Raw genomic sequence first — 12,355 nt, forward strand, 5'->3', positions numbered from 1 at the left:
CAGACTAATCCTGTCTTAGATCACTGAAAAGCAGCTAAGAAAGTACTTCGATATCTACAAGGGACGAAAGACTATAAACTGATTTATATAAGAAGTGATAATTTAGAAGTGGTAGGTTATTCCGACTTTGATTTTGCTAAATGTAAAAATGACAAGAAATCCACTTCAGTGTACATCTTTATGTTAGCAGGCGAACCCATCTCATGGAAAAGTCATAAACAACAGTTGACCACAACATCCACTAAGATGGCAAAATGCATTGTTGTTTATAACACAACCTATTATGGAATGTCGCTTAAAAATCTGATCCTTGGACTCAAAGTAGTTAATTCTATTTCTAGACCATTGAAGCTTTACTATGATAACTCAATTATCTTTAACTTCTCGAACAGTAACAGTTTGACTGGTGTCGGTTTATAATTTGATATAAAGTACTTGTTTATTCGTGAGCAAGTCAAGGAAAATAATCTTTGCATTGAGTATATAAGTACTAAGAATATGCTTGCGGATCCGATGACTAAAGGTTTCCCACCTAAAGTATTCGAAGAACTTGTTTCGAAGATGAGATTTACTAAAGACCTTATTTGGTTGCATATTGTACTTACTTATGTGTATTAATAAAATTTCCTCACTTATTTGATTTGTTTGTCTTTACATATGTTCCAGCTAGCTTAATGAGCATATAGACAATGATTATACAAATCAAACGTTTAGGGTTTACTTGTGAATTTGATCCTAACTAGTTATATTTTAAATTTGGGATGGTAGTATGTTTAATGGAGATCTTGAATTGAATATCGATTCAGTGACTGTATTTCTCTGCTGTAATTTTGGTTTAAAACTAATATGAGTATTAACTCCTGATCAGGCTTACATAATCCTCATAATAAATGATAATTGACCAAGTGAGAGAATGTAAGAATATATTTGATGTGTATGTGTGTATATATATATATATATATGCATGTGACCATTACCATCTTTTATATCATAATTAATCATTTACCTTATTGCCCCTATTAATTTAATTGGTAAATATTTGATGAACATATTTACCTTTACTAGAAAACAAGGTTTTTCATTGGGTGTATAAAAAGAGCTCAATATAGAGGGTATAAGGTTGACATAGTCACCACCACATCACTCATAAATCACCCCCCCCCCCCTCTCTCTACTAACTCTCGATCATCATCATCATCATACACCCTAAATGAAAACCCGACTAGTAATATCATGTACCATCTCCATGATTTCAAGATTAACAGGTAGACATATTCTTCATCTTATTCCTGTTATGTTTATCCATAAAACTAATGGTCTATACGGTGTAAATTTGATATCATTGATAAATCATAATCTTTAGTTGTCTATACTTGTGTAGCTTCTTGCTAAGCATATTTTTGTCACGTGTTATTCCTTTCTCCAAACCCCAATACTCACCATACAAATTCCAAAACACAAGGGACCAAACATAAACCCAACAAATTTACAAGGACCATTACATAACACCCCAACATCTCCTCATCAACCACAGACTTTTCTTCACTTCTCTTCTTCATAAAACAAAACATGTCAAAACCCTAACATAGTATCCAACATCTCATCCCAAAATCCCTAATCTCAATTTCTCCAAAATGGCAACAACCGAAGCCCCAAAATTCAAAAACTCCGACCTCATCCCCATCCCACAACCACCAGACTACCACCCAACAACCACCGTCTCCCCCACCCACGACGGCCTCCACTTCTACCAGTTCATGATCGCCGGTTCCATCGCCGGCATGGTCGAACACATGGCCATGTTCCCAATAGACACCATTAAAACCCGTATGCAAGTTCTCGGATCCTGCCCCATCAAATCCGCCGGCCTCCGTCAAGCCATTCACTCCATCCTCAAGTCCGACGGCCCCGCCGGCTTCTACCGTGGCATCGCCGCCATGGGCCTCGGCGCCGGCCCAGCCCACGCTGTTTACTTCTCCATGTACGAACTCTGTAAAGAAACTTTCACAAACCCTAATAATAATAATAGTTATCATAATTCTATTGGGCATGCGGGTGCGGGTGTGTGTGCAACGGTGATGAGTGATGCGGTGTTTACGCCGATGGATATGGTGAAGCAGAGGCTGCAGTTGGGGAGTGGGGGGAGGTATAAGGGGGTGTGGGATTGTGTGAAGAGGGTGTTGAGGGAAGAGGGGTTTGGGGCGTTTTACGCGTCGTATCGGACTACGATATTGATGAATGCGCCGTTTACTGCGGTGCATTTTGCGACGTATGAGGCGGCGAAGAGAGGGTTGATGGGGGTGTCGGAGGAGAGTGTGAGTGATGAGAGGTTAGTGGTTCATGCTACGGCGGGTGCGGTTGCGGGGGCGTTGGCGGCTGCGGTTACGACTCCGCTTGATGTTGTTAAGACTCAGTTGCAGTGTCAGGTATTTTGTTGTTAAATGTTAAATTGTTTTATTGGCTATTGGAAATGAATATTTATGATTATGAAGGTTGAAGCCCAATTGTTAGGTATTTAGCTAAGTAGTTAATGCGGTAAAATATCGGATATCGGTGGCATATTGGTAATTTTACTATCATGCTAAATTTATATATGTAGCAACTTAACACTAACAATTTAGTCTACTCTCCTACCATTAACAAATTAACCTTTTGCAACTTCCAAAACACTAACAATTGTAGCAAGCAGCAACTGACTAAGACTTAAAACACTAACAATTAAGACTAAAACACTAATAGCCGCAATAAGAAGAAAAGCGAATGGTAGAACTAAGAATAAAGGCGAATGGTAGAACTAAGAAGAAAGGTACTTATCATAGTTATTAAAGGCGTTAGGCGCACTCAAGGTGCATAGGCCTCGCCTGGGGCCTAGGCGCAAGGCGCAAAATAATAAAAATTAATACTATTCTTCAAATAAAATAAACTAAGCTATTATATAACATTTAATATCGTCTATTTAGTACCAAAAGTTAAAAAATGATAGTTTATTAGTGTAGAAAAGTAGTTTCGTTAGATGAAAGTAGAAATCCAGCTAGAATCTTGCCAGAATTTAGGTAGCGTTCGTTTCATGGAATGGAATGGAATGGAATTAGGAAGTTTTTCTTTGTAAAATTGATCTTGGTTGGGGGAGGGAGGAATTTGAAATCCAATGAATTTCTTTAATCAATGAAATTTGTGACTATTTCAACATTCCATTCCATTCCTTCATTAGAGTGAAGGATTTCTAAGGAATGTTGAAATAGTCACAAAGTTCAATAGAGTGAAGGATTTCAAATTCCTCCCTCCCCCAACCAAGATCAATTTTACAAAGAAAAACTTCCTAATTCCATTCCATTCCATTCCATGAAACGAACGCTACCTTAGAGAATTTGACCGAAAACTCTCAAGAATCCAGGAATCTAGCGGGAATCTGCGCATGAACCATCACCTGAATAATTAAAGCGCAATTGCCTTGACTTAAGGCGCAATTGCCTTGCCTAGCTAGGAAATTGGGCCTAGGCGGAAGAGGCGATGGCTTTTAACAACTATGGTACTGATATCGGGAAAGTCGGTGATATATCGGCCAACATTGCGAATATTATCGGTACCGATATTTTGCACTGATATCTCGGCAGGGGACCGATAACCGATATATCACTGATATATTGGGATATTAACTACGTAGGTATTTAGGTCTGTGTTTTTGTTGTGGAGAATATTATTAAATTGCTGATATCCAAATGTGTGGTTTATAATCCTAATGTTGCGTCATTCATAGGTTATGATATTTATGTACAAAGTAGATGCTTTTTGAACATGTTATTCAGAGGTTATGATGAACGCTAAGAGCGTTTACTCTAGTGGGACGAGTGTGGATATCGGGTCCAGATATTAGATAAATTTGAAAAGAAAAGCAGTACAACTGTGAAGGATAAGGCCGAGTTTGGATGTGGTCCACTTGTTAAGTGTGTATACCGTATTGGAGTGTCTGATGGCTAAATTTTGTGGGTCAGTGTCGGTAGGTTTCTCGGTGAGGCTTGTTAAAGGGTATGTTTGGCAGAGTTAGTTTTCAGTTGTACCTTTTGGTTAGAGTTGTGAGATGTAAAATCTTTTATTTTGTATGTGATTATTGCGAGCGTCTCACGTATTTATGTTGTAAAAAACTAAAAACTACAAGCTTTTTTATTGATACTTTGAGTAGCGTATTTTTCCAAAATCAAATCTAAAGCTTTGTCATCCAAACACGAATTATCTTTTTCACCGGGAGCTTACTTTTCGTATACAAAAGCTCTTAGAAATTCATGTCTACCGAATGTTATTAGAACTCTATTTTTTGTCATATAATGTTAATAATAATCTGACTAAGATCTGCTACATTTTTCTTGATATACAGGGTGTTTGCGGATGTGATAGATACGCTAATGGTTCTATCAAGGATGTTTTAAAAACAATCGTCAAAAAAGACGGTTACAGAGGGCTTTTTAGGGGATGGATGCCAAGAATGCTTTTCCATGCACCAGCAGCCGCCATCTGTTGGTCAACATACGAAGCTGGGAAATCGTTTTTTCAAGAATTAAACAATGAAAATGACAGAAGCTAGCATGATAACCCAATAATCGACCTTTAATTTTTCATATTGTTGTATTTGAGAAATACTACTGCTCACAATAGAAGAAAACAAACACAGATCGAGTTCTTCACGTCTCAGATCCCACGTGTTTCCAGCCGTCGTGTATTTTTCTGAGCTTCGAATCGAACACTTTATCTGGTGACGGTTGATGCAAAAGAGAAGTTGCGGTTTTGGTTTCGTGTAGGTAATTGTTCAATGGGATATGGTCATGAGATTAGTAGCTGAGTATTTGTTGTTTGATGAGTTTAAAAATTATTTATCCAGATATTATGGAGTTATGTCATAAAGATTTATTAGTAAGTTTTGTAGGTGCTTTTTTTGTAATTTGTTGGTTACTACTATGCTATTTTTGAAGCTTTGATAATGTTGTTGAAACACCTTTTAGTTGATTTTTTTTTAATTTGGTTTATTTTGGCCTTTTGGTATATTTTTTTTAACGGCCAACTAAATCATCGGATAAGCATGCTGGGATGCCCTCAATCGAGCAAATGCATTCCCTCCTTCATAACAGTCAGAGTTGGATGCATACCCGAGCCACCAAGCCACCAGTTCCGGGGAAAACCCGCCGCCCGAAGGCCCACTGCGGTAAAACCCGGTTCGGCTCGGTTTCGAACTGGCGACCTCAAAAAAGGCCTAGTTCTAAACTTCATTGCCACCACCAATGTCCTTCAAAGTGATGCTAGTAGGAGTTGAACTTGGGACCTCAAGGAAAACACTAAGTGACTAACCACTAGACCAACTTGTCATGACGGCCTTTTGGTATATCTAACTACGCACCAAAGCGTGTTGGGTCGAATGAAATATCTATTGTACAAATGATTGTGAATTTTTTTTTTTGAAGTAAATGATTTAGAAGATTTAATGCTTTGAAACTACACTTTTTGTACAACTCAATTTGAACTCATTTTTGTTTACCCTTTTTATTTTGGTTCTATTGGTTTGAGCCGTTAGATAAAACATAAGCCAAGCGTTCTAGTAGACCAAAGTGTTGGGAAATTGTAGCAGCTAGATTACTAAAACGGAAACAAGTCTACTGGCTCAAACGGGTTGAACGTAGACCAAAGTGTATCTATACGCATAAACCTCCTAGTTCTATTTATTTAAAAGATTATATTATTAGTGTAATAGTAACAGTGTATTGTAATTATACTTGATATATAGTTATTAGAAAGGGTGTTGCTAAATGCACTCCCATTTTTTTTTTAATTTTACTGGTTGCACTCCTCCCTGAAGTTTTTAAATAAATACAATTAACCCTTGTATTTTCTATTTTTTGAAAATTTGTATTAGGAAATATCTTTAATTTTTCTTGGGATTTATCTACTTGTCATAATTTGAATATTTAGATATACCTATGAATACATAACGATTATATTGAAGAAAAAAAACATGCACTGATTTAAAGGAGTTAAGAGAGAGCTCAAAGAAACATTTTTTTTCAACTTTGATTTTTATCATAGTTGTAGTTGGTTGAGTATTCTTGGTATTCTAACTAAAAGTTCAACTATGTTCTTTTGATTTGGAGAACGTCTTTCATCTACAAAACTCCTCTAGCAAACTATATTCGTATTGTGCCACTCCACGTGCAAAATTCCTCTAGCAAACTATAATCGTATTGTGCCACTTCACGTGATTGAGCAGCAGGAGTCTTTTAATTCTTCTTCCACCATGAGTGTGTTTATGTGTGTGTTTAGCTTTGTAAAGGACTAAAGGGGGGTGATATATATTGTGGTGGTGGAGGTGGTTATCATTATTTTATTATTTCTTTTAGAATTTATAGTTGCTCTTTCGACCATGTTCTATTCATCTCTAGCTCAACCTTTTTTTTTTGACTTGCCTACTTCACTTCAGTTTCACCAAAAAGATCGAATATCTAATTTAAATCACACACAGAACATATGAAAAAAAAGTTATATACATTACAGTACACTAAAAAAGTATTAAATTTAATTCTTAATACATTTTAAATTGATTATTTACAAAACAATCAAGAATTGATAAAAAAAAAAAACAAACAGTGAATGAACCTAAAAAAAAAAAAGAAACCGTAAACAATTGAACAAAACAATAATATATAAAAGGTAAAAGGTGGAATTTAAAAAATTATAAAAATGATATTTTTAGAAAGGGATGTATAAACAGTAAAAATAGAGGTGCATTTAGCCACACCCTATTAGAAATTATAAAAAAACAATAATAAGTGTCTGCAAGCCGACTTGATGTGTACTATAAATAGATTACCTGGTGAAGAAACACTGATCTAATTAGGGAGTTAATTAGATTGGTTTATGTTCCTTTCATGATGGTTAATCTTCTTATGAATATTTGAGTTCCGACTTGATAATCTGATCCTGCAAAACAGAACACCGTTACTCGTTAAGAGGGGAATGTGGGAGTTTCCCTCTTAACCAGGCTCCGGCGTGAGAATAAGCGACTGCTTTGAGAGTAATTCAGTGTTAAGAGTGAGAGTAGAGGGAATAGAATGTTTAACCTGTGGAATGAGGTCTCTATTTATAGCCGGAGAGGTGTAAGGGGTTATGGGCTGATGGGCCTTGGGCCGGAAGCGGACAACAAAACGGATATGCTCTTTGTCTCACTGGCGTCGACCGCTTAGTGGCTTCTAAACGTTCGTCGGTGCTGGCGCACCTTAATTGGAGCCACGTGTCATTGTTGTCGGCCTTGTTGTCCTTCTGTCATCAGCAGACAAGTGGAGATCGTGGGACAGTTGTCTCCGTCCTCTGATTGGTGCCACGTAGGCGTCCTTGTGTACTTCTCGTCAGGCGATCGTGGCGCACGATTGACCAGAGCCTGCTAGACGCTCATTGGCTCCTTTTACTGCCACTTGTACCTTATGTACCACTGTAGGTAGCCGTGCGCTTCCCTACTGAGTGGCTCTTGTTGGACAGCAACTAACCCGCGCGGGGTTAGCATGCTCATTTGTTCCATTGTTTTATGCTAAGTGCTGATATCTGAGCCTCTTGTGGGCCTTGCCTCGCGCGGGATAAACTACAACGTGTGTAGGTCGCGCGTGGATATTATTAATAAGTTTTCTGAAATAAGGAGTATGGTCTCGCGCGCAACCTGGGCGGAGGTTTGCGCGACTTTTTGGGACCATACCCCTTCAAGTCCCCCCAGTCCAGTGCTGCACCATGCGCAACGCAAGTGGTTGGAGCTCTGGACTTAATAAAAATAAGAGAAATAAGTGTAATAGGGGAAATGTTCTTTTGATCCTGATTGATGTGGCGCATGTGGAAAATGTTGTTTTCAATTGCGCAGGTACCAAGGCAGGTCTTTAGGGATTATTGTTTGTCTGATCAGGCGCGCAGGTTTATTGGAGGTGACGTTTAGCTTGCGCGGCTCATGTAACTTTTGCATGAAGTGACTTGTTATTTTTATGGCGGGAAACTTCGAAATTTGAACTTCTGACAAGTTGGTTGGATAAGTCGCTGAGTGCGACGTTTGAGTTGACCACTGGCACGGGTGTCATAATGCCGTCTGCGGCGGTTGCACTTCGTGTCAGGAGAGTGAGGCCCACGCGCGCGTGGCAACCGTCACCCCTGGTTTCCCGCTTGACGTGGCAGCTTCTCATTGGTTAGCCTAGCGGCGAAAGCGGCACGGTTACCCATCGCATTAAATGCGATGGGTATATATCCGAAGAGAGGTGAGAGATTCTCACTTCTCTTCGTTGCCTTCTTAGTCTCTCTCAAACTTCTCTTTGAATCTTCAAAGTTGGTTCTTCAGTTCTTCAAAATATCTTCAAATCTTCAAGTTTTTCCAGAAGTTTTTCTCGATATGAGTGAAGAACATCAAGAAATTGCTGCTGCTGAGGAAGGTCCAGTGCCTGTCCTCAAATGGGATCTAGGTCTCTTCGAACAGATTGTTCGGAGTTTTCGATTCCCACCGGAGTGGGATGCCCGGTATCCGGCTCAGGGCCAGACCGCGGCTGATGCACCACCGGGTTATATTACCCTATATGAAGACTTTTTCCTTCAGGGTAACTTTAGGTTACCGGCTACAAACTTCCTGGGGCATATTCTTCATTACTACAACTTCCATCTGTCACAGATGAGCCCACCTGGGATGGTTAGGGTTCGTCATTTCGAATTCCTATGCCGATCTCATGGCATCGAACCATCGGTAGAGAAGTTTCGGGCCTTCTACCAGTTGCAGAGGACGATGGGTTTTTTCTCGTTTGCGAGCCGTGGTGCGGCGAAGAAGATTCTGCTAAATCCCCCCAAGAGTTTCCATGACTGGAAACCCAAGTTTTTCTTCATCCGTGAATAGGTGTTGCCGATTGCCATGCCCTTCCGGGATTGGACTGAGGCGATACCGAAGGAAGACCTTCCGATTCCTAAGAAGGCCCAGTGGTATCAACAGCTGACCCCAACCCCAAATCGGGTGTTTGGGGAAAACGTTTTGGTAGCGGCTAAGATGAGTGACCAGTGGTCACCCAACAGAAGGGAGGTTCCGGTGTTGAAGATCGGCGATCAAGGTCAGTTATCTCTTTTTTTTCTTTTTTCAAGTACTTTGCTTTAATTGTTACTTACTTACATTCACGTTTAGAGGCGCAACTGTATCAAGCTGCCTTCTCTACATTTGGTGGTTCCATGGGCGTGCGCCCATTGCGCGATGATGAAGAAAGCTGGTATGACCAGATTAAGGGCAACTTCATGTTTCCGGTTGAAGGTGCCTTTGCTTCGCCGCCAACCGCTACTGAAGGTGCGCAATATCCTGAACCTCGTCCTTTGCGCTCTGTGACTTCTGCTGGGAAAGAGATTCTCTATCTTTCCAGCGAGGAGTCAGTAGGGTCTTCCAACGGCGAGCTAAGTTCGTGGTCTAAAATCTTTGCAGGTGTGTTGCGCGACCTGGGGATTGACCCAGAGGAGAAGAAAAAGAAACCCCTGAAGAAGAAGAAGACCAAGGTCGATCCGGAAGTGACCAGCAAGGGTACTGGCCCGAGTCGCGCAACTACTGCTGCTGTCAAAGGTACTCTTTGCCTTCGTCAAAGTGACTTAGATGATTATGTGATAATCAGCGATTCATTTGAAGGCTTGTCGCGTACAGCTAAGGCAAAAACTGGTGCAGGTGGCTCGAAAAGCTCTGGGAGCGCGGGTTCTCGTAACCCTAATGCTGGCGCGACCCCTGAAGATGATGAGGCGGAAGAAGAAGATGCGGCCGCCCAACTGATTGGCAGGAAGAGAGGTAGGAGCGAAACCACGGCTGGTGTGGCTTCCGCGCCTACTGCTGTTGTGCTTCCCGTGGTTGGGAAGACGAGCAACTTGCGCTCGTTGTATAAATTTTCTCCGGGTATGTTCTTTGCTTCTATTCTTAATACTTTTCTCTTTGCTTAAATGTACTTGCATTATTTTTGCAGAGATCAAGAAGAAGACCCCTGAGAAGGGTGTCACGTTCAGTGAGGCTGCGTCGAAGAGGCCGAAGATTACTATCAAGTCCTCTGATACTGCTGCTCAGGACGCCGCGAAGGCTGCTGAGGCGCAGCGAAAGGCGGAGGAGAATCAGAGGAGAGAAGAAGCAAAGAAGAAGAAGATTGAGGAGGAGAAGAGGAGGAAGGGTGAAGAAGAGAGAAAGAGGAAGGAGGAGGAGGAGAGAAAAAGGAAAGCGGAGGAGGAGAGGGTGGCCGAAGCGGCGAAAAAGAGGGCCCTGGAGGAGTTGGAAAAGAAGAAGGCTATGGAGCAGCCTGTTAATGTTCAAGGGCCTGAGGTTACAAACCCTACCCACTCCGCGCATGTCATTACTTCTAAGGGTGCGGGTCGATATGCTTCCAGCAGCGCGAGCTCTGGTGGTGCAGGGGGTTTTAACCCAAACGTGATCGGGGCGAAGGACACCGTTGGCGATATCTACTATAAAACTTACAATGAAGAAGAACGTGGCGATGCTCCTCACCAAGCCCCTTGGAGCTTAAAGCAAAAAGATACATTTCATGAATTTGGCCCTTGCCGCGAGTGGTTTTTGAATTCGTTTACCCCTGCAGAGGTCAACCGGCAAAGGGCGAAACCCCATGAATTGTTATATCGCACCTTTATACTTGGAGAGGCCAACGCTCGTGCTGCCAATCACCAAATAGTTCGCGAATGGCGGACAATGGTTAGAGAGCGCGCCGACTGGGAGGCTTATCGTGAGCGCTCGTTAAAACGTATTGCTGAGTTTGAAAAGTCCAAGGCTGCTCTTGGTGAGGAGAGAGCCAAATTTGAAGCCGATAAGAAGGCCGAAGAATGGGGCCGCGAGGGCCTGCAAAAGAAACTCCACAATGTTGAGGAGCAACTGGCCAAGGAGAAGGCCGAGTTTAAACGTATTTGCGCCCAAGACAACGAGCGCGCCTACGCGGCTCGACAGAAGATTGTTGATCTTGAGGCTAAAGTTGCTGATTTGACATCGAAGGTAGAGGAGGCGCATGGAGAGAAGGCTGCCAAGCAGCAGATGGAGGTTAGTTTATTTGTTTTCATTTATTCTTGCTATGTTGTTAACAAACCGGCCTAAGTTGTTTTGTCGGCTTCCAGGTTGAGTTATCTGAGGCCAAGGTGCAGCTGTCTAGTAAGGACAGAGATCTCCACGCCAAGGACGCTGAGATTGCGGAGCTCAAACGTCGCTTGAACGAGCAAATCGATAGATGTGAGTCGTTGGAGATCGACCTGGAGGCCGAGAGGGTTAAGGCTGCTACAGCTGAGGAGGCGCGTGCTGTCAGCACTGCCGCGCTTAACGTGGCTCAGACCAACTACTCCGAGGCCCAAGGCATCGTTGACACGCTTGTCTCGGAGGCTGAATGGATGCGCACTCGTGGAGTAGCGCTGGTAAGTTTGTACTTCTGTCTTTTATGATTCCATCTGGTTAAGGGTTGTCCTTAACGCTTTTCTTTTGTTGAAGGTTGCCAACTCCATCTTAAATGCTGGCGAGCTCGATCGCGCTGTTGCTGCTCTCACGGATGCGGCGCGTGCGGTGGGTCATCGAGGAGGTTACTTGGAATGTGCCAGTCACGTTGAGCAGGTGCTAGGGCAAGAATTTGATGTAAGCCATTGCTCGGTGACTGAACGTGCTGATGCTGCGCTTGCACATGCTGAAAACTCGTATGACAACCTTACCTTGCCTATCATGGATCTGGTTGTGGAATCTTTGAAAAAAGACGACTGGTGCCAGCGTCTTAAAGCAGTCCTCGACCCGCCAGTTACTGTCGAACTATCCGATGAAGAACCAGCTGGTGATGACGGTGGAGATGGTGATGATGATGGCAACGATGACGATGGTGAGGATGACGGAGAGGATGATGGTGATCGACGCGATGAATAGAATAGGTTGTTGAATAGGTTGTTGATAGGCGTTTGTGCCTTGTAATTGTCTTTTGCAACTTGATTGTAAATGCTGCGCTGTTGCGCAAGTTTATTATATGAATCGTTTTCGTTTTTTCCGTTGCAATTATTGCATTGCTGTCAAAACTTAGGTTAAATTAGCTCGAATAAATGGAAGTGTCTTTTAAGTAAAAGGTGACCGCCCGGTCTCGCGCTTTGTTCACGGAGGACCTTGGAGGCGGTTCTTGTCAACAAATTTTTAAAATGCTGGAGTGTTTTCGCGCTAATCAAAAGTTTAGCATGCATTTGTAACGAAAAAATGTAATAGAAAAACATGTCGTATGTTTTCATTAAGTCTGGAATGGGCGCATAGGCCTTCATACATTAATTGCTAATGGCGTATAGCCAACATAGGAAAGTAAAAACGGGCGCAAGGCCGAAGTAA

At 41.9% G+C, this 12,355-nt stretch overlaps 1 protein-coding gene across 1 annotated transcript; it reads left to right on the plus strand.

Moving 5' to 3' along the window:
* The first annotated feature begins 1,520 nt into the window (after positions 1–1,520).
* LOC118481942 (mitoferrin-like) lies at positions 1,521–4,998 on the plus strand. The gene is made up of 2 exons (XM_035977299.1): positions 1,521–2,426; positions 4,373–4,998. Exons 1-2 carry the CDS (start codon positions 1,635–1,637, stop codon positions 4,577–4,579), a joined length of 999 nt encoding a protein of 332 aa, XP_035833192.1. The 5' UTR covers positions 1,521–1,634; the 3' UTR covers positions 4,580–4,998.
* The last annotated feature ends 7,357 nt before the right edge of the window (positions 4,999–12,355 follow it).

Source organism: Helianthus annuus, chromosome 1 (genome assembly GCF_002127325.2).
Source record: "Helianthus annuus cultivar XRQ/B chromosome 1, HanXRQr2.0-SUNRISE, whole genome shotgun sequence".
Taxonomy (NCBI): domain Eukaryota; kingdom Viridiplantae; phylum Streptophyta; class Magnoliopsida; order Asterales; family Asteraceae; genus Helianthus; species Helianthus annuus.

What these genes read in the sequence shown, in the direction of transcription:
- LOC118481942 (XM_035977299.1), top strand. Translation starts at nt 1,635, where the DNA reads ATGGCAACAACCGAAGCCCCAAAATTCAAAAACTCCGACCTCATCCCC. An exon ending in AGACTCAGTTGCAGTGTCAG is followed by an intron (nt 2,427 to 4,372) that starts GTATTTTGTTGT and finishes CTTGATATACAG; the next exon opens with GGTGTTTGCGGATGTGATAG.